At 45.6% G+C, this 21,949-nt stretch overlaps 2 protein-coding genes across 5 annotated transcripts; both read right to left on the bottom strand.

Annotated features, from left to right (window-relative positions):
• Positions 1-3,470: 3,470 nt before the first annotated feature.
• On the bottom strand, positions 3,471-6,224 carry GPR135 (G protein-coupled receptor 135). The gene has a single exon (XM_059694404.1). The coding sequence runs from the start codon at positions 5,878-5,880 to the stop codon at positions 4,429-4,431; it is 1,452 nt and encodes a 483-aa protein (XP_059550387.1). The 5' UTR covers positions 5,881-6,224; the 3' UTR covers positions 3,471-4,428.
• A 1,812-nt stretch (positions 6,225-8,036) lies between these two features.
• Positions 8,037-21,947, bottom strand: L3HYPDH (trans-L-3-hydroxyproline dehydratase). 4 transcript variants are annotated; one of them, XR_009452661.1, is made up of 6 exons: positions 21,305-21,947; positions 17,192-17,361; positions 15,783-15,905; positions 15,555-15,692; positions 11,947-12,142; positions 11,304-11,439 (listed from the first exon to the last, which is right to left on the bottom strand). XR_009452661.1 is itself a non-coding variant. In XM_059694418.1 (5 exons), the coding sequence occupies exons 1-5, from the start codon at positions 21,819-21,821 to the stop codon at positions 11,314-11,316; spliced, it is 1,074 nt and encodes a 357-aa protein (XP_059550401.1). In that variant the 5' UTR covers positions 21,822-21,947; the 3' UTR covers positions 8,037-11,313. The 4 variants fall into 4 exon arrangements, 2 of the variants coding, with proteins under 2 accessions (XP_059550401.1, XP_059550420.1); XM_059694418.1 differs by lacking the exon at positions 11,947-12,142 and having other exon boundaries at positions 8,037-11,439; XM_059694437.1 differs by lacking the exon at positions 11,304-11,439 and having other exon boundaries at positions 12,061-12,179.
• Between the last annotated feature and the right edge of the window lie 2 nt (positions 21,948-21,949).

Genomic DNA, 21,949 nt, shown 5'->3' with positions numbered 1-21,949 from the left:
ATGCTTTAGAGAATTTTTGTCTCTAAATGAGACAGGCCTAAAATGAGATAGGCCACACAATGCAGTGATTAAGACAGATTTCTGGCACCAGTCTGCTAGGCATCAATCTTAGGCCTAGCATTACATCCTGTGTGAACTTCGGCAAATCACATAGCACCTCAGTGCCTCAGTTTTCTCATCTGTAAAATAGGTGAAATAATCAAAATAGTACCCCCCTGCAGAGGGTTGCCTTGAGGATTAAATGAGCTAATGTATGTACTATGCTGAATATGACGTGTTGCTTTATTTTCATTCAAATGAAATATTTGAGCTGGGAGCAGAATGAGATATGAAGGATTACATTCTGGCTTTTTTGTATTATGCCATATTTAACACATCCCAATATTTCACACTTTTCTTTCCCCTTTTCCCACAAAGACCCTAAAATCATGTACTCAGCCTGAGGAAAGGCCCAAGTCTTAAATTTATTGGAGTCATTCTTCCTCTATCTTTTATTCAAGGCATTAATTTTTGTCTCTAAATATTTACAACTGGACCAGGTTGGTAGTTGGCCTTTATCTACATGTCTTTTGCTTCCAAATCCATCTCCTTTAATAACCACATCTAAAAATGCTGCACCTCTTGTCCCCCACAGGTAAAATAAAGAGTCCTGATTATGGACCATTTTTATAAAGTACAAGGTCCTAATTAAGCGGTTATGCCTTCTTAAGGCAGGTACTATGATTTCCATCTTTTAGTAGCCTTTGTACTCAGAAGTTGCCCAATGTAAAGTAGGAAATAAAAACAGTAGATTGATGATGATGATAGTACCACAACTTCTCATCCTTCGTTTCCTTTACCATTGACCTTTGTGAGGCCCACAGAGGGTAGAGAAGGGAACATAGGGCTCTGAGCCCAGAAAGACCGTGCTTCCAATCCTAGTTCTATCACTGACTAGTTGTATAGCCTCGCATTAAACAAACACATAGTACTCTAAGTCAGTGGTCGGCAAACCGCGACTCACGAGCCACATGCGGCTCTTTGGCCCTTGAGTGTGGCTCTTCCACAAAATACCACGTGCGGGTGCGCACATACAGTGCAATTGAAACTTCGTGGCCCATGCGCAGAAGTGGGTTTTCGGCCTGGGCCAGTCTATTTTGAGGAAATGGCGTTAGAAGAAGTGGGGGGTGTCGGTTGGTCAGGTGACGGGAGACGCGGTGCAGGCGGGCCGCGGGATATGCAGCGCCGGGGCGTGATTCATGCACGAGTTGAGTGAGCCAGTCAGTCAGCAGTCTCATTGTGCAGTGGTTAGTGCTAGTCGTGTCAGCAAATCGCGGGCGGGTGACAAAAGTAAAGTTTACTAAATTAATTTTAGGGAATGTTGTGGAGTGAGAGAAGATGTAGTGTCGAGGATTGAGAAAGGTATGTTGAGATGGTTTGGACATGTAGAGAGGATGAATGAAAGGGGATCCAGCCGTGGGCAAACTACGGCCCGCGGGCCGGATCCGGCCCGTTTGAAATGAATAAAACTAAAAAAAAAAAGACTGTACCCTTTTATGTAGTGATGTTTACTTTGAATTTATATTAGTTCACACAAACACTCCATCCATGCTTTTGTTCCGGCCCTCCGGTCCAGTTTAAGAACCCATTGTGGCCCTCGAGTCAAAAAGTTTGCCCACCCCTGGGACGAAACAAGCATACAAGACGAGTGTGGATGGGAGAGTTGGAAGGGGCCGACCTCAGCGAACGTACCTCAATCAGATTGAGGACGTTTTTAGCACAGGCCAGCTTAGGAGTACCCTAATTAAGTTAGTAACAATGTACCTACCTATATAGTTTAAGTTTAAAAAATTTGGCTCTCAAAAGAAATTTCAATCATTGTACTGTTGATATTTGGCTCTGTTGACTAATGAGTTTGCCGACCACTGCTCTAGGTTGTTCAGTAACTTATTAACAAGTTTCTCTTTTTAAAAAAAATATATTTTTATTTATTTTAGAGAGGAAGGGAGAGGGAGGAAGATAGAAACATCAATGATGAGAGGGAATCATTGATTAGCTTCCTCCTGCACGCCCCCTACTGGGGATTGAGGAACCCAGTACCCTTCAGTCCACAGGCCCATGCCTCTATCCACTGAGCCAAACTGGCTAGGCATCTTTTTCCCTCTTATTCTTGCTAACCATAACTCTTAGAGCCATTAACACCTGGTCTCTTCCCAAAGCCATTTCTTTATTAAAACTTCCTACCACTCCCTACCAAGAGTTAGGGTGGGAATTTCTTTTCTGTCTTAAAGTCCTTCATGCCACCAGCTTCTCGCTTCCAATCTCTCAGATGTTCCCTTCATTCACCAGAAAGGTTTATTCCATTTCATGTTTGTTTATTATATGTGTTTATGAAATACCTTCCTTCGATTCTTTATCCTAGACCTAGGCAATACCCTATTTTGCAACATGCTCACCTCCTTCCCCCAAGGTTTCTCTTTTTCTGACCATTACTCACAGTTGCCAAATTCCTAGTCTGTGATACTTTTCATAACTAGAAGTTTTTCATCATTTCTAATGACTTCCATTTTCTCACAGTGCCAAAAAATACACAACTTTTTTGCCTTTAACAGGCAAGTACTACTAGTACAGATATCTGTTCAATGTTTGTTTGGCGTCATTAAGTCTGTATATGTTTTATAACAAGTACTAAAGAGAAAAGATTAGCTCATCTACTTTGTACTATGCTGAGTGTAGCAAGATATATACAGATAATTTATAAACTTCTGATTATGATGATGCCTGGAGAAGAAGAAAAATTAAAACATCATTAGCTCTGACATGAATATATATATATTTCCATTTTTGATTACAAAATAATGACATACACCCATCACACAAAAACTTAAACTCAATAAATATCTTTAAACATTTTATAAGGAAAAAAGTGATTATTTCACATTAAAACCTTTATATGATAGCTGATGTTTCATATGTAGTTTAAAGTACTTATTCAATTAAGGCTATGAAATATTGAAGACAAAAGAGGCAAGATAGAGAAAAGAAAGGAGAAAACACAAAAATATCTCATAAAATTCTGAGTCAATGAATGGCATTTAATGAAATTTTATATACACAAATCCTGAATTGTGCTTTTGAATTTTTTAAAAGCATCTTTGTTTTACACATTTCTAAAGATATCTTTAGCTTGATTGGAGTACCTCTCTGACATGCCTAAGTTATTTAGACCCTAATACATTATATAATTATTCCACACTTGGTCTCCCTTTCTAATAAAGACTACATTATTTTAGGAAACTCGTATCTATAAAACAATGATCCGTTTAAAAACAACACACACACACAAATGTACCAAAAACTCCCAAATGTGAGAGTATGATCTTCTTAGAAAATTCTATGTTTATTTTAGAAATGGGGCCACTTCTCAAAATATTTTTAGAATTCCTTTTAGAAAACATCATCAGTTAAAAAAACCACGCAGGAAAGTGAAATCATGTTACTTTATAGAGCTTTTATTTTAATATATATGACATTACTCACCTGATTCAATCAACTTGACTTCAAATTACATTTTTTGGCTGCATCCAAAAATCAATTTACTCCCCAAAGACAAAGATTTTCTACTACAAACGTTATTTTTTAAAAATGTGAAAGCATTCGGAGAGCAGCATCACCCAATGTATTAGAAACAAAAGCAGCAGGTTAGAGGAAGGGTAACTAAAGCCTCAGCAGTAGTCAGGGCAGATAATTTTGGGGGTAGGATGAGAAACATAACTTTCTAATTATAATTTTAGAATACTTTTTTAAAACAGCCACATTTCTTTATTTTCATACTTCAGGTGGCTGAATTTTATGGTAATAAACCACCTTTTCAAAATCCTACAGTTTTACATGGGATATGAATTTAAAATTTCCCACAAAGATTTTAGAGGGATGGGGTGTGAAGTAGACAGAAGAGTGTAAGGATAAGAATTTTCCGCTCCCAGCCTAAGTACCCAAAGCATGTGTCAGAGTAGCAAGTTCTAGAAATCTGAATTGAATGCTGGTGATTTAGAGGGTTCAGTAAGCAATTCTGAGGGTCTCTGTTCTTTCTTGAAACTCTATGTGTTTTGAACAAATACTGATTGCATTCAATGATTTTGTTTCACAGTGTGATTCCTGTAATATGAGCTTTTCAATAATTGTGAATTTTATTTAGTCATTTTTGGCACTTACAGTTCACAATGCTTGGTTGTGTGGTTTCAGATTATTTTAATTTTTGCACTTTACATTCCTTTTGGCACGTTTGAAGGTGACATTGTCTTGTATGTTGTTTGGGGAATGGTAGGCCTCCCAATCTGTATCTTCTATAAATGTTTGGCTTTATGAAAAACACACTTCTCCCCAGGATCCTGCATTAAACGAAGCAGGTAAAAAGCTACCTTCACAAGCTGTGCACCCCAACTCTGCTTAGAGGCTGGTATCCCTGGCTCCAGATGGAGGCTGTTTGGCCAATGCTGTCACAGGTTCCGGTGGCCCTTCCCGGCAGAAAAGTACAACTGGAGTTTTACGAGCCCACAAGGCCATCTCCCCAGCTACCCCGCTGGTCGGATTGGAAGAGTTCATCCTGCTGCAGGCCCCCAGCCGGTTGGCAGACGAGTTTCTGGCCCGCGGGCCCGGGCCCTGGTCGGGCAGGGAAGCGTCCACATTCCTAGTCCGGTAACCCTCTTCCCGGCTGCGCCCTAGCAGCATGGATATGTTGGGGTTGCGAATGGCGTAGATGACAGGGTTGATGGCCCCATTGGCCCAAGTCAGCCAGACAGCCACCACGTTGAAGAGCGAGGGGACCTGCGTGGCCTGGGCCTGACGGGCAGCAGCCAGCAGCACCAGGAAGCAGTAGGGTCCCCAGCAGCAGATGACGAAGACGATCATGACTAGAACGGTGGTGGCGGTGCGCACCTCGCTGAAGAAGCGCAGCACCCGCGCGTAGGTGGTCACGGGCCGCACGCGCACGCCCGACAGGCGCACGGCCTTGCAGATGTGATAGTGGCAGAAGCACATGAGCAGGAAAGGCAGCAGGTAGCAGGCGACCACGAGCCCCACGCTGTAGGCCGCGCCCAGCTGCGCGGGGTCCGGGGACGTGCGGTAGAGGCAGCCGTGGAAGCTCTGCGCGGCGGGGGGCGCGCGGGGCGCGCGGAGCAGCTCCCAGGGCAGGGAGCAGCTCAGGGCCAGCAGCCAGGCGCCCGCCAGCAGCTGCAGCGCGCGCCGGCGACCGATCTTCTCCCGGGGCGGCCGCACGATGGCGCAGTAGCGGTCCAGCGAGATGAGGGCCACGCTGAGCGTGGAGACGATGCCAAAGCAGGAGCTGAAGAAGCGGCTGGCGGTGCAGAAGCCGCTCCAGGGCCCCGCGGCGACGGCGGCGGCGGGAGCTGAGCCCCCGGGCGGCGTGAAGAGGTCTAGGAAGGCAGCGGGCAGGCAGAGCAGGGCCGTGAGCAGATCCGACAAGGACAGGGACAGGATGAAGGCGTTGGTGACGGTGCGGAGCTGCCGGTGCTTCACGATCACCCCCATCACGGCGCAGTTGCCCAGGCTAGACAGCAGGAAGATGAGCAGGAGGACCAGCGCCTGGGCCGCCACCGCCGCCCCGTGCGTGAGCAGCTGCGCCGCCTCGGGGCGCAGCGGCGGCCTCCCCGCCGCCCCCGCCGCCCCAGGCCAGCCGAGGGCGCCGCCAGCCGTGGCGCCAGTGATGTCGCCCTCGCTCCCGTCGCTCCGGTTCCCCAGCGCCGCGGCCGCCAAGGTAGCCACGGTGCTGAAGGAGAGAGCGGCCGCCGCCGTCTCCGCGGAGGAAGGCCCGCCAGGTGTGCCGGCCGCGGAGGGGGCGCCGGGGCGTGGGCTGCCCAAGGCCATGCACGCTGGCTCCATGGGGCCCCGCGGCGGCCGCGCGTCTGTTCATCCCGCACCAGGGGAGGCGGCCGCGAGCTGGAGGGTGTCTCGGCCGGGGCGAGAGGCCGCTGCCGGGAGTGGGGCTTGGCCGGAGGGGTGGTGGTCGCCGCGGACTCTGCGGTGCCTTTGACGTGGGTTCCAGGCGTTGCCTAGGGAACCGCCTGTTTACGCAGGAGCGCGGGGCGGGACACCCGCCAAGTGCTTCCGAAAAGAAAAGCCGGCGCACCACTTCACGTCCCCGCGGGGTGCCTCGGTCCGGGGTCCGGCTTCAGAGTGCCAAAGGACCTCCGCAGAGACCTCTGTCTGGCCAGATAAAGCGGGAGTGGCTCTCCTATAAATGACCAAATTCAACAAGGATTCATTCCCCAGTTCTTTTCTTGGATACGAGGTCCTGGGAAGGCCTTGGCTCCAGGGGGGTGCTTTGCCTCCCTGTGGGTGTTTCCGGCCTACGCAGGTAGGGAAGGAATCAAGAACCTGAAGTGAAAGCTGTCCAAATCTGGAGGTTTTAAACCAGGGGGTAGTGACGCATAGTAATTCCTCCTTTGGAAAACTGCTGTTTGAAACTGCTGTTTGAACTACTCTGTTATTCTTAGTCTCTTATTCTGTAGGTCAACTCTGTTATTTTTAGATAGTCCCTTATTCCGTAAAATAACTGTTTTAGTTTGAATAATAGACAAAGATAAAAACTTAACTGACCTTGCAAGCTAGCCATCTGATGTAACAGGCTAATACTGATACTGATAATAATTCCCATATTATGCTAAGTATTGGTTAATTATGTATTCAAGGTTACAAATTGTCTGTAACAATAACCTACACAGAGCTCTTTGTAAAATCGGCAAAGGGCTCAAAAAGGTATAAATAGAACTTCCTCTATTTGTTTGCTCAGAGATTTGGGAAACACCTCCCTCTGGGCCTCACGAATAAAGACTCCTAATTAATTGGCTCATTAAGGCCTCTCCTATCTATCTCGCTGATTTACCATACAATAGCAGGATAGGTTAATCCAGGTGTTCTCAACCTTGAGCATCTAACAGAATCATCTGGACTTCTTGCTGAAACTAAGTGAGTCGGCCCAACCCCAGGTTTCAGATTCAGTGGGTCTGGGGTCCTGCCCTAGAATTTTGCATCTCTTAACAAGTTCCCAGGTGGGGATGTTACTGGTCTGGTGGCCACACTTCGGGAACCACTGATGTACTGTGCTTATTAAATGCAGATGCACTGGTTGACTCGCAGGATTACTGAGGACAGGCCTACAAATCTAAACCCCACAGGTGACTCTGATACAGGTGCTCTGCGGAGCTAGTAGGATATGGATTTTAGCGGCAGGATGACACTTTGCTTTAAAGAGCCTGGGACCCAGAATCATGCATAATTGGCTCTCGCATGTGTTGTGGGAAAAGGGAGCGTGTTCCTTCTCTGTGGCCTGGCCTTCCTCAGCTCTCTGGAACGTGATGTGCTTTGAGTGTAAGGTGCTGCCAACTAGGCAGTCACCACAGATGCAGCTCTGGGTATCTGGTTGGGAGAGACAGGAACAGGGCCTGTAGGCCCAGGGAAGGTGCATCTCAAGTTTCTGGGCACGGCTGCTAATGGGGGGAAGTGAGCTCAGCCCTCAGGTTCTCTAAGGCTGTGGTTTGTCAAGTGTGGACCCTGGACCAGCAGCATCAGTCTGACCTGGGAACATATCAGAAATGCAGATTCTCAGGCCCGGCTCCCAACCTGAATCTGAAATTCTAAGGTAGGGCCCAGCCACATACCTTGCAAGTGATTCTGATACACAATCAAGTTTGGAGAAACACTGCTCTAAAAAATAATTGGTACATGTGCAGGTCTTAGAATCAATGAAAGAGTGCCTTGGTTGCTTAGTTCAGTGATGGAGAATATCCTACTGGAAATTAACAGCATAAATAGTTCATTTAAGGTGGTAACTAAGACTGTGTTTCTCAGCCTCAGCATTATTGACATTCTGATACAAATAATCTTAGTTGTGAAGGCTACCCTATGCATTACAGATGTTTAGCATTATCTCTAGCCTCTATCCATGATACCCCTGTAGTGACAACTAAAAGTTACGTCTCCAGATATTGGCAAATGTCCCCAGAGATTGGGGGCTGTTGGGAGGGGACGAGAACTACTGAATTAAGACAAAAATTTAATAGATTAATTTATAAAATCTCTGTGCTAAGTGTTCAGAAACAACAAGTAAGATAAGGATCCCAGCTGGAAGAATCTTACAGCCTTAGGTACACACAACTATATTGCAGTGTGGAAAGTATTGTTAAAAATATACAAATGAAATTCTATGGAGGTGACTAACTCTTCCTAGGGAAGGTGATGGAGAATAAAGACTTGGCACAAGAAGTGACAATGGACTCTCAAAAAAAAAGGAGAAGAAAGGGAAGGACACTTGATGCATGTGTGAAGTCTGAAGGTTAGTGTCTAAGTACTTTACTCTTGGGTACTGGCGAGAAATACCTGTATCTGAGGCTATGTGGGGTAGGGAGTGAAGAGGGGGAAGAATGATGAAAACTGATTGGGGCCCTCTTACAAAGGCCTTGCGTGCAGTGTTACAGAGGTGGAACTTCATTGGGAGAAGACGGGGTAATGGCACTAGCCATTGAAGGAGTTTAAACAAGGGAGGGCATGATCAGGCATGGTTCAGAAAGGTAAGAGTGACCTCACACTCTCCTACTGGAGTTTCTCCTCTTCCTCGTTTGCCTCAGTGTCCTCAGCTAGTTCATCCTCCCTCACCTACCTTTAAATACTAGAATCCAAGGCCCCGTCCTGGATTGCTCTGGACTTCTTCCCCCTTCTCACTCACAGCCACAGCTTTGAAAACTATATACTCACAACTCTAAATTATGTCCCTAGTTCCAAACCATGTATCTTGCTACTTGGCAATGACCCTTGATGTGCAAAAGCACCTAAAATGTAAGGTGACCAAAATGGAATTCGTGATCTTTCCTAAAAACCTTAGTCCTCAATATTTTGAATCTCAAAAAAAAAACCAAACCAAAACAAAACAAAAACACCACCTTCCACCTAGTTTTCTAGGCAAAAACTAAAAACTTAGGGTTCTTTCTAGATACATTTTCTCTTCCTCATACCAACCCATGTCCAATCACCAAAACCTGAGGATTTTACTTATTAAATATCTTTGTATCCATTCACTTCCTCCATCACTCCATTGTCCACCTGAATCCTAGCTCTCATCCTCTCTTTGGACTATTGCTGACACCTCCCAGCTGGGTCTCCCCACATCCAGCCCCTACTCCACATTGTAGGCAGAATGCTTTGTTTAAACAAAATAATCTGATCATGCCACTTATTTAAACATTCTCTTGGCTTTCTCCATTTAATTTGGGGTAAGGACCCCAATCCTTAATATTTACTGCAAGGCACTGCATGATTTCACATCTGTTTCCTCCCTAGTCTCATTTTGGGCCACTTTCCTTCTTTTTTACTCCACTCTAACCACACTGGCCTATTGTGAGTTCCTTGGGGCATTTGTACCTACTCTGTCTTGTGCCGAGAAAGCTCCACCACCACTCCTTCCCCCAATCCCATAGCACCCCCATCTCTGCATGAATGTTAGTCCCTCAGGGTAAGCCCCCTGGGCTTGTAGGACATACCACACTGTCTATAATTATGTTTTCATGACTATTACTTGCCTCCCATGGTCGACTCTGTTAAGACTAGGACTTGACCTGTTTGGCTTTTTATTGGATTCCTAGTACTTAGTACTCTGGAAAACTATTAGGAAAACACACAAAAGAAATATTTTTTGAGTAACTATCAGAGGAGAAGTTAGCAACTGGGACACCAGTTAGGAAAAGGCATTGTAATGACCAGGGAAGAAATGAAGGAGTCTGAAGTCAGGCATTTACAACGAAGAGCAGAAGAGATTTTAAGGAGTTAGTGTATGGATTAGGGTCTTTGGAGATAAGCAATACTTATAGGGCACTGTCTCCCTTAAACAAGAAAGGAATTTACAGATTATAGAAGGATAGTCTAACAGCCAGCCCCAAGAACAAGAGAAGTCAGGGCAGCTCTGTGGGTAGAGATAGCAAACACTAATTGAGGGTGATCTCTTTAAGGCACTATCAGAATAAGTCTGCTTCAACCATTTTTAAACCGAATGTCATTTCTCTCAAGATCCCAATCCTGCTCCAGTTGGTTTGGCTCAGTGGATAGAGTGTCAGCCTGCGGACAAAGGGTCCCTGATTTGATTCTAGTCAAGGGTGTGTACCTTGGTTGCAGGCTCCTCCCCAGCCTGGGCCCTAGATTGGGCTTGTGTAGGAGGCAAACAATCGATGTGTTTCTCTCACATCAGTGTTTCTCTCTGTCTTTCCCTCTCTCTTCCAATCTCCCTAAAAATCAATGGAAAAATTTCCTTGGGTGAGGATTAACAACAACAACAAATCCCAGGTCCTGGGAGCAAGAGCCTGATTGGTGTACCCTTTCCCTTGCCTGGTAGTCCCAGCAAGGCTATGTTCAGGGGATGGATAGCTTCCCAGAGAAAAAGGAGTGTTAATAAAGTGGGGAAAAGTTAGTGATAGTGTTATTTTTTAGAGAGACGTGATTTCTTTACCAAAGAATGTAATAGAGAATGAGTGGAAAACATTATTTTGTTGTGTAATTGATTTTAGTCAGGTAATTAAATAATAGACCTAATGACTGGGTCTATACAGACTTGGTGGATGGCAAAGCCAGTTTAAATGAATTAATTACCTCAGTTTCTGTCGGCTCAGAAAAAAGAAATACTACTAATCACAGCAGAGTTTAAGGAATATTGAGAGCATTACATGTTGAATAATTTTAATTCTTCATTTTATAATGACTGGTAATGATCAAATTTATTTTTAACAGGCTCACAGGCAAGAATACCAAGAGTTACCATTTCTTTCATATTTTATTTTTTTAACATGTTTTTATTTATTTTAGAGAGATAACAAGGGAAAGGAGAGAGAGAAACATCAATGTTAGAGAGAAACATCTCGGCTGCCTCCTGCACACCCCATACTAGGGATCAAGCCCACTACCCTGTCTGTGCCCTGGAATCGAACCAGCGACCTTTTGGTGCATGGAACGAAGCTCATCCAACTGAGCCACACTAGCCAGGACATCATGTTATAAATCTACCTGGCATGTAGCTGGTAGAGTATGAGGCTTGTCCCACTGTAGTGATTCACTGATTGTTTTCTACTGTGCACCTGTATTTCAGGACCTACACCTATATATCTATGCATCTCTGAGGTATAATGATTTTATATTTAGCCACAGTGTACTATTTTAGAAAAATGGGAATTGGCTTACATGTACAATTTGGATATAGGTTTCCACATAATTCAGATGAAAATTACTGATAGATAACGATTGCTTTAAAAAGAAAGCCTTTAAAAGTCATAGAAGTCACTTGAGAAGAAACCCATCCCTCAGTGGGTCATCGTCTTCTATTGTAAAGCTTGCTGTTCCCGTGTAATGGGCTTGTCCGGATACTTCCACTATAACCGCATTAAAATCCCCACACTTTGCTTCCTGAAAAAAAGGTGAAAGGAGTACAATATCAAAATACCGCATTCACATTGTATCTGGCTTAAGTCATATTGTTAATTTTTATCACTTTAAAGAAAACCCAAGAGTTAATCCAATGAAAGGAGAGCGACCTGATCAGGTCTGTGTTTTACATAAATTAAGCTGTACAGTGGGAGACAACTGGAGAGGAGAGAAACTAGACACCCAGAACCCTGTGGAAAGGGAAGCTTAATTCATTGATTGAATCTACAGTCACTGGGGTAATTTTCAGTGAGGCTGGAGAAGAGCAAAATACAGAGATACTTTGGAGGAAGAACTGACAGGCCTGGGGACTGATATGTGGGAAGTAAGGAATAGAAATAAATATGACTACAGCTTTTAGCTTGAAAGTGATGGGGAATGTGGCAGGAGAGGCACCTTTAGGAAGAAAGAAGTTTTTTACAAGTTGAGTTTGCGATGTCTCTGGGACAGTCATTTTGAGATGAGTTTACTGGACTGTTGGGAACATACCTGTTAGACTCAGGAGAGAAGCCCAGGGTAGGCACGGGAGGGAGGAGGAAGGTTTGGAAGTCATCAGTGGGCGGCTGGGAGTTGAAACTTCAGAAGTGGGTGAAATGGCCCAGTGGCATCAAATTGCAGATGAGATGAGAAGGAAGCTAAGGATAAAATGCTGGGGGCTTCTGAACGGGAGGATGGGGAAAGGAAGCTGGGCAGGGAAAGGGATGGAGATTCTATCAGAGAGCCTGGAAGAGCCCAGAGATGAAAGGTCAGTGGTGCAAATGAAGATGTTCTGGCAAGTATGATAATCGGGATTAAATAAGTTTAAATCTTCACTACAGAGTATCTTTTCATTTTCTAATTAAAAAAAAAATACCTTTCTAATTAAGGTAAATATCAATTATGAGCTTAGGGTACAGTAATCTTATTATCTACACTAATAAAAGAGAAAAATGGTAATTGGCGTACAGCGCTACCCTTTTCATTGGCTAATCAGGGCTATATGCAAATTAACTGCCAACTAAGATGGCAGTTAACTGCCAACAAAGATGGCGGTTAATTTGCATATGTAGGCACAATGCAGGGAGGCGAAAGGGAAAGCAGGAAGAAGCCCCCTGCCACTGACAGTGATCGGAAACCCAGGGGGGAGCTAAGAGCTGGGGGGCAGGCGCCTTTGCCGCCCTGGCCAGTGATAGCAGGAAGTAGGGGTGGAGCCAGCGATGGGAGCTGGGCACGGTCGAAGCTGGCAGTCCCGGGAGCTAGGGGTCCCTTGGCTGGGCCTAAAGCGGAGCCCACGATCGCGGGGCCACTGCAGCTGCGGGTCCCCGCTGCCCGGGCCGGACGCCTAAGCCAGAGGCATCAGGCCTGGGCTGGGGGCAGAACCAGTGATGGGGGGGAATGAGGGTCCCCTGCCCAGGCCTGACACCTCTGTCAGAGGCATCAGGCCTGGGCAAGGGGCCGATCCTGTGATTGGAGGGTGATGGGGGTCAACACCTGAGGGCTCCCAGTATGTGAGAGGGGGCAGGCTGGGCTGAGGGACACTCCCCCCACCCCCACACACCCAGTGCATGAATTTCGTGCACCGGGCCCCTAGTCTAATATAATAATAGAGGAATATGCAAATTAGTCAGGACGCTATAATGTCATGACTGATCTACAAGCAGCGGAGAGCTACAGGGGGGCAGGGCAGCGAGCTATGAGCAGTGGAGAGCTACAGGAAGGCAGGGCAGTGAGCTATGAGCAGCAGAGAGCTATAGGAGGGCAGGGCAGCGAGCTATGAGTGGTGGAGAGCTACAGGAGGGCAGGGCAGCAAGCTACGAGCGGTGGAGAGCTACCAGCAGTGGTGGGCAGGGTGCCCAGCTGAGGCAAGCAGCAGCGAGCTACTCGCACACGGATTCGTGCACAGGGCTACTAGTCTTTTTGTAAAGCTGCTATAATATAAAGCCTCACTGAAAACTTGCCTTGTCTAATCTATACTAATAAAAGGGTAATATGCTAATTAGACCAGGAGACCTTCCGAACGTCCTTCTGGACAAAGCCATCGTGGTGGGGCGGAGGCAGAGGCTGTTAGGGGCAAACAGGCCAGCAGGGGAGGGCAGTTGGGGGCAAGCAGGCTGGCAGGGGACAGCAGTTGGAGGCAAGCAAGCAGGGGATGGCAGTTGGATCCTGCAGGGATCGGGCCTAAACCAGCAGTCGGACATCCCCCGAGGGGTCCTGGATTGGAGAGGGTGCATGCTGGGCTGAGGAACACCCCCCCGCCTTCCTGTGCACCGGGCCACTAGTAGCAATATAATATAATGCTTAACAGTGTGGGGTCTGCTTAGAGAGATCCATGTTCATAGTCTGGATCCATTACTCTTTGACTTTTGGCAAATTACCTAAACTCTCCAATTTATCATTTGTTGAAGAAGAAGAATAGTATTGACCTCCCAGAATTCTTGTGAGAATTAAATGATATGGTATGCATAATGTGTTTAGCTTGGAAACTGACATGTAGTGAAACACCCAATAAATATTATAGATTATTACTTTATCTTCATTCTGAGACTTGAAGACAATGTATCCCAAATTTTTGCATACAACGTAATGGTTTGGTACCTCATAAGATCAGGTAACGTATAGGAATGCCTAACTTAAAGAAAATTCAATATTTAGAAAAATCAAACTTTAAAAACATCTATATTTCCCTGGCCATGTGGCTCAGTTGGTTGAGCATCATCTAGTGCACCAAAGAATGCAGGTTCAATTCCCAGTCAGGGCACATACCTAGGTTGCCAGTTGATTCCTTTGTTGGCGCACCTACAACCAATCACTGTTTCTCCCTCATCTCTATCTCTCTTTCTCTTTCTCTTTCTTTCTTTCTTTCTCTTTCTCTTTCTTTCTTTCTCTTTCTCTTCCGCTTCCTCTTTCTCTTCTCTCTCTCTCTCTCTCTCTCTCTCTCTCTCTCTCTCTCTCTCTCTCTCAAATCAATAAACATATCCTCAGGTGAAGATTTTTTTAAAAAGCTATATTAGGATATAAAAGTATTAGGATAGATGGCTATGTTAAAGGACTCTGTATGAGTAGATTCACTTACTAGATATAAACAAGTTATCCTGTAGATTTCATTTATTAATGAGTAAATTCATTAATTAGCTCTATGAGCACATTTAATATTTGATTCCATTATAAAAATTCTGCCCACTTTTCAGGACTTTCACATCCTATTATAAAATGAAACACTCCTATAGAATAAAAACAAGCAAACAAAACATCCAAACCCCAGTTTAATGGCTCTCAGACATTTCGGTGCCAGGACCCCTTTATACCTTCAGGTTTGAGGACCTCAAAATAGTTTTGGTTTATGTAGGTTATATCTATTAATATTTGCTTTTTAAAAAGTTAAAGATATTTTTTCATTAATTAGTTTAAAAAATAAACTCACTGCATGTTAACATAAACAACAAATTTTTGTGAAAATAACATTTGCCAAAACAAACAAAAAAACTAATGAGAAAAATGGCATTGTTTTACATTTTTGGAAACATCCAATGTCTGGCTGTAAAGAAGACGCTAGATCAGGGGTGGGCAAACTTTTTGACTCGAGGGCCACAATGGGTTCTTAAACTGGACCGGAGGGCCGGAACAAAAGCATGGATGGAGTGTTTGTGTGAACTAATATAAATTCAAAGTAAACATCATTACATAAAAGGGCACGGTCTTTTTTTTTTTTTTAGTTTTATTCATTTCAAACGGGCGGGATCCGGCCCGCGGGCTGTAGTTTGCCCACGGCTACGCTAGATCCTCATATCTGCTCCTACATTCAGTCAGCTGGGATAGCACATTATTCTGCCTCTGGAGAACTCTACACTGATGAGAGAATGAAAGTGAAAAGCAAATGATGTCTTAGTATTATTATGAATATTGTTTTGGCCTTGTGGACCCATGGGAAGGACCCTGGGAACCCCCAGGGGTTTTCAAACCTCACATTGAGGACCAGTATCCTAGCTGAACAGTTTTTACAGGTCTGTTTGAAAATTGTCTTCTGAGAGCTGAGTGAAGAAACTCATCACACACCCGACTCACGCCTCTTCAGTCTCCAAAGTAACCCATTTACAGAAGAAGGTAAGGGTGTCACTCACCCTCACAGCCTTCCCGGTGAAGACTGAGCCAGTGGCACTGCTTTTAAAGGCTCTGGTCTGGTTCAGTTCCAGAAGCCCTTTCTGATACTGTAAGGCAATTCGGGCTGTCACTCCTGAGCCCGTAGGACTTCGGTCAACCTGTTTCAGAACAAACAAAGATAAGAAAGTTCATAGTGCTCTACTTCCACATCACATGACTTTTGTGCCTAAAAATCACAGTTTTAATACCTGCTCATCTGCAAACACACAGATGTTGGTGGTTGGCTCCTCACTGTAAGTGTCTTTTCCATCTGTTAATATAGTTCCATATAGAAAGGCAAGGTCTTCACTATCAGGATGAGTAATTTTAAACTGCAAATAACAAAAAATTATCAACCACATGTAAAATAAATACTTTGATTCAAGTTTATATTTTAAATAACATTATGGGGCTCTCTTAGACATAATTTTTCCACCTTTATAATTTTTAAAACACCTTTTGGGTCAAGGCACTAAATGCTAGAATGACATCTTTGTCTAGATCCGTGGTTGGCAAACTGTGGCTCGTGAGCCACATGAGGCTCTTTGACCTCTTGAGTGTGGCTCTTCCTAAGCCTTAGGAGTACCCTAATTAAGTTAATAACAATGTACCTACCTATATAGTTTAAGTTTAAAAAATTTGGCTCTCAAAAGAAATTTCAATCGTCGTACTGTTGATATTTGGCTCTGTTGACTAATGAGTTTGCCGACCACTGGTCTAGATGAATAAACATAGTTTTATTGGAAGTTGTGATTTTTTTTTTAATTGGTTTCAAAGAGAGGAAGGGAGAGGGAGAGAGAGATAGAAGCATTAATGATGAGAGAGAATAATTGACCGGCTGCCTCCTGCATGCCCCCTACTGGGGATCGAACCCGCAATCTGGGCATGTGCCCTGACTGGAAATCAAACTGACCTCCTGGTTCATGGGTGGATGCTCAACCACTGAGTCACACTGGCCAGGTGGAAGTGTGAGTCCTTACTAAGGAAGTTGCACTGCACATAGCCTCTACTAATGGAACAGTCCTACTTTATACACACCCCCACTAAGTAAACACACACACTCTTTGCGGCGCTGAGCCCAGGATGGTCAATCCACAGGCTGGCTATGGCTGCCCAAACAGGAGGAGCTAAGGCAACCATATCCTCACTCTCAGGAGCTTGAAGGGGATCATGTGGAGAAATCAGTCAATGAGTATCTAGAGCTGAAGTGAATACCAGTGATAGAGACAAAGGCTGTGAGAGGCCCAGAGCAAGCAGAAGTTACCGGGATGCGGATGCTATTAGGTAAGAGAAACAACTGGATGGAAAAAGAATGATTTATTGTAAAGAATGATGTCAGCCCAGGTGGGTGTAGCTCAGCGGTTGAGCATCAACTTAGGAACCAAGAGGTCTCCGGTTGGATTTCTGGTCAGGGCACATGCCCAAGTTACAGGCTGGATCCCCATTGGGGGCGTGCAAGGAGGCACCTGATCAATGATTCTCATCATTGATATTTACTAATATCTCTCTCTCCCTCTCCCTTCCTCTCTGAAATAAATAAAAAAATATATTTTTAAAAAGAATGAAGTCAGCTGGTATCATGAAAAGCAGCAGTGTTGATGGCAGCAACAGTACTGACCTGAGCTTTCACTGCTTCTGTCACTGTACTTGCTGCATCCACAAGGTCCCTTGTCTTTGCAGAACAAACATTGAGTCCTAACTTTTCAGCACTAACAAATGCATAAAATGCGCCACCATATGCAATGTCCACTACCACCTTTCCATGACCAGGAACATCCACCGGGAGATCTAAAAAAGATGTGTTTGAATAGTGTGTTTTAGTAGCTTAGCAATATAAATCATACAATTTTTCATATGTTTATGTTGTGGGGGGGGGGGCGGGGAGCGTAGAGAAAGTGGCGGGGGGGTCTTCCTATCATAAAAGGGAATGAAACAAAAATCCATCTTCAAAATGAGTAAGCATCAAGTAAATAATAATAGAGCTTTAGCTAAGTACACCTTTCTATTTTTAACTTGATGTTTGCATAAGTTATACGAGTGCACTTGAATGCATGTTTTCCTTAAATTATACATGCATATTTGTTAACTATTCTGAGTACCTTTTTCTAGGAAACATTAAAGAGACAGAGAGAAGAAAACCCTGGGGCCTCAACGTGTAAAAACTACGAAGGAAAATGTAGGTCCCCTCTCATACTATTAGGAGTGGTTTTAAATAGTGAGGATTTGGAGCCCTATTCAGAAATCGGTTTTCTTCAAATCTGTCGTCAAAACAAAATGGGGAAAAAGAGACTTTTCCTATACGTTACATACTTATATAATATGGCTAATCTTAATGTTCATAAGATTGCAAAAAACACTTATTCACTTATATATTTCATTGAAAAACACTTACTCACTTATATATTTCATCTCATGCAAATACTGCAGGCAAATATTCAGAACAAACCACTGTGCAACCACTGACTTGTATGGTATTATTTTGCATCAGAGTTTTTATAGGTATTTTAAGTGCCGACATAACCAAAGTTTCACCTGAAGGTCAGTTGTTTGAAATACTGAATTTACATCTCCAAAGGAATGGGGCTGGCTGATATTTCGGGATATTAAAACTGTTTCCCCCCCTTCTCGAATTTTCCTCTTTCTCCTCCCCAATTCCAGTGGGCTTGGTGATTATGGCCTCTGGGGGAGGGATATGGCAGGGGAGAAGCAGGTTTTGTGGAAAATGATCTCAGGGGAAAGAGATATGTTGGCCAAGGAGTGTCCTATATATATATTTTTTTTTTCCGTCACCATTTATCCCCTCTGTGCCCTCTTCCACCTCCCCTTCCCCCCCCCCACCCCCACAACCACCACACTGTTGTCCATGTCCATGAGTTCTCTTTTTAAAAATCTTTATTGTTGAAAGTATTACATATGTCCCCCTTTTCCCCCATGGACCCCCTCCAGCGAGTTCTCTTTTATTTTTTCTACATTATTCCATCCCCCTGACACCCCCACCCCCGCCCCAGCTGCTGCCTGCTCTCTAAGGGGAGAAACATTTCTCTTGGTCAATAGGGAAACTTCCTCTGGACTGAGAAAAGAGGCAGGAGGCCCTGAGTGCAGAGGGCCTGTTAACTTCCCCACACACCACGGAGAGGCTGCAGGCTGTGCCAGAGGCAGGAGGAGGAGGGGGCGGGGGCAGGGGCCACATGGAGGGGGTGGATGACGCTTCCCTGGTAATCTGTGCAAGCCAAGGCCTGGGCTATTTTCAGAAACCTTTGCTCACATATATATGAGGAAAAGGGGCAGCAAGTGGAGGAATGAAACTATGTCAACCAATAAGGCAGAGTGGAGTCTCAAATTCAGAAATTAAGTTGTGAAAAATAAAATATTTCTTGTATTCCTGAGTTTGCACAGTCCTACAAAGGTACCAGTATGCGATCAGTTACAGACTAGCCCACAGAGCCCTTTTTACATGTGACGTGTCAAAACACAGCAAATTTATCATCAAAAGAGTAAAACATGCCTGTGGAACTTAACAGCAAACCTGAATAAAAAGGTCTTTATCTGGATGCTGGTGCAACATGAAAAGCACATTTAATAAAAGGAGAATGAGGAATTCGATGGAAATAAGGCACTACTAGAAAGCTAAGCTAAGTGTGGCTTTGGTGTCCTCATGTGTAAAATGGCACTACTATTCCCCCCCAAAAAAGGTTTTCTTTGAGAATCCCATGTGATTATGTGTGTGGAGTGGTTGGCACAGATTAGTAATGTAATAAATGTTAATATGAAAGCCAGAAGTTTAATTTCCAATAGAAATAGAACTCTTAAGAGAACCAGTTGTTTACATTTGCCAATCAGCATAGTCTCCTCCAAATTTCATTTTAGTTATTCATTTAACAAGTGTTAACTACCTACTGTTCTAGCACTTGAATACAGTGAACAAAATTCTGGAGTTTTCATTTTGGCAGGTGGAGTGGAGGTGGACTCAGCAATTTTCTGAGATGGGCACTGTTGTCATCTTCATTTTACAGACATGACATTGAGGAACAGAAACCCTTTCACAAGGTCGCCTAGATGAGGAAAGACAGAGTAGTGACCTTGATTGAACAGTCAGTCCACCTTTTTTGTATTTTTCTAAGTAGAGAATTTAGGATTTCATTTTCTTTTAAAATATATTTTATTGATTTCAGAGAGGAAGGAAGAGGGAGAGAGATAGAAACATCAGTAATGAGAGAGAATCATTGATCAGCTGCCTCCCCCCCCCCCCCGACCCCCCCAGCCCCTTCCCTTGCACGCCCCACACTGGGGATCAAACCCACAACACGGGCATATGCCCTGACCGGGAATCAAACCATGACATTCTCTGGTTCATAGGTTGATGCTCAACCTCTGAGCCACACCAGCTGGGCAAGATTTCATTTTCTTAATGCAGTGATGTTCTCGGAACTACCGAGCTGATGGGGTTGGCTGCCCCTGCTATCACTTGCCCAAACTGAGGTGGTGGTGATCCTGCTGCCTGCTGTCATTTCCCACAAAATCTAGAGGGCTTCCCACCTGCTGCTGGGGTGGCTTAGGTGCCAAGTGAAACTGTTGAGGTTTTTGAGGTGAAATCTGAACACAGACTCCTGTCTCCCTCCAGTGCCTTCCCAATACAGATGTGACACCATTCTCTCCTAAAGGGGAAAGTGGCATCTATTTGCTCTAAGAACGAGCTGGACTATCACGGCATCATTCAGAATCAGGCTAACCTGGGATCCAAATCCTCGGGGAGGATTAAGATCGAACTCACAGCATGATACGCATGGCTTGAAGGCTTTGAAAAAAAGAGGTGATAACCCAGTTCCTGGCTGGACTAACTTAGCTCCCAGCTCACTTCCAGCCACGACTACTCAAGCATCCTCACTGACAGAATGCAGCCCTTTGGAGGGGTTTCCCCTCTATGTAAGGATGGTAGTTATTAGCCATTTATCACATGACACACAGGCTCTGTACTAGGGACCCACCAAAACCTTCTGAAGGCTCAGCACACCCAGAGGACTAACTAGTAACCTTATATATTCGGTAGTCTCTGTCTTGGAATATATTTTTAAATTCTAAGTAGTGCCTTACACTCATTCAATCCTCACAAAACTCAATTCGATAACACAGGAAGTATAGACTCGGAGAGGTTAAGTAATTTGACTCAAGCTGCACAGCCTTATAGGGTTGTCAGGCTTTGAACCCAGGCAAAGTCTGTTCCTGTTTTTAAAAAATAAGAGCAAGCGTTTTAGCGACATCGGTACTCTCACGATTTATAAGTTGCCTAGTTCATTCTCATTTAATTTCCTCCCCAAGAAGTGGAGAAGCACTTTTTACAGGTCAGTCCCAGTAACCCGTGTTTAGTAACCTGTCAGAGGGGATGGTGTGTCTGGCGAGGGTATTCTGAGCCAGCCTGGAACCGGGCCCACTGGCTGTTCTTTGCCCTTTGACTCCGGCCGACCTGGCTTTAGCCAATTGTGAAATCTAGGAACGCCTGCCGAGTGGGGAACGAGGCGCTAGGAGAAGCGCTCTCAAGACCACAGGCCCACGGACCTGGGGGATCGATCACTGAATTGCATGCTCCGCACAAATCCGAAGGCTATCTGCAGTGACTGAGAATTGCCTTTTCATTATTTGCAAAGGCTGTGCGGTGGGTTAGTTGCAAGGCGCGGGTTCCAGCCCAGAGAACGAGTGCAGTTAGTAGCCGAAGGTGTGCGGTCCCGCCGGTTACCTGTGGCCAGCACGAAGGCCGGGACGCTGTGGAAGCGCACCGGGCCGCGGCTCCGGCCGCCCTCGCACTGCACGAAGGCGGCCACCAGCCCGCACGGGCAGTGGATGTTGACGCGGGCCTCGCGGGCGCCGGCTGGGGGCGCAGCCACCAGCCCGAAGTCGAGCGCGAAGCGGCCCAGCGCCAGCACGGCGTGGCCGCACATGGAGCTGTAGCCTTCGTTGTGCAGGAACAGGACGCCCAGGTGCGCGTCCGGCAGCTCGCTCGGCACCAGCACGGCCCCGTACATGTCCCGGTGCCCCCGGGGTTCGAACACGAGCCGTCGCCGCACGTGATCCAGGTGCTGGCGCATGTAGCGCCGCTTGGCCAGCAGCGTGGGGCCCGCCACCTCCGGACACCCCGCCAGCACGATGCGCAGGGGCTCGCCGCCCGTGTGCATGTCCACCACCGACAGCGCCGGCGTGCCCGGGTCGTGCGGGGGCAGCCGGGGCGGCGCCGGCGAGCGCTCGGCGCTCTGCATGGGGAGCTCAGCTACCGCTCGGCTCGGTGGCGCGCGCTGCCAACCCAGGGCCCACCCGCGGGCCCGGCGCCGGGCGCCGGGGAGGTAGGACCCGCGGCCTCCTCGGGGGCGGGGCCTCGGAGCCCGGA

This window comes from Myotis daubentonii, chromosome 1, assembly GCF_963259705.1.
Source record: "Myotis daubentonii chromosome 1, mMyoDau2.1, whole genome shotgun sequence".
NCBI classification, from domain to species: Eukaryota; Metazoa; Chordata; class Mammalia; order Chiroptera; family Vespertilionidae; genus Myotis; species Myotis daubentonii.
The sequence above is the reverse complement of the archived record's forward strand: the minus strand, read 5'-3'. Positions and strand labels throughout refer to the sequence as shown.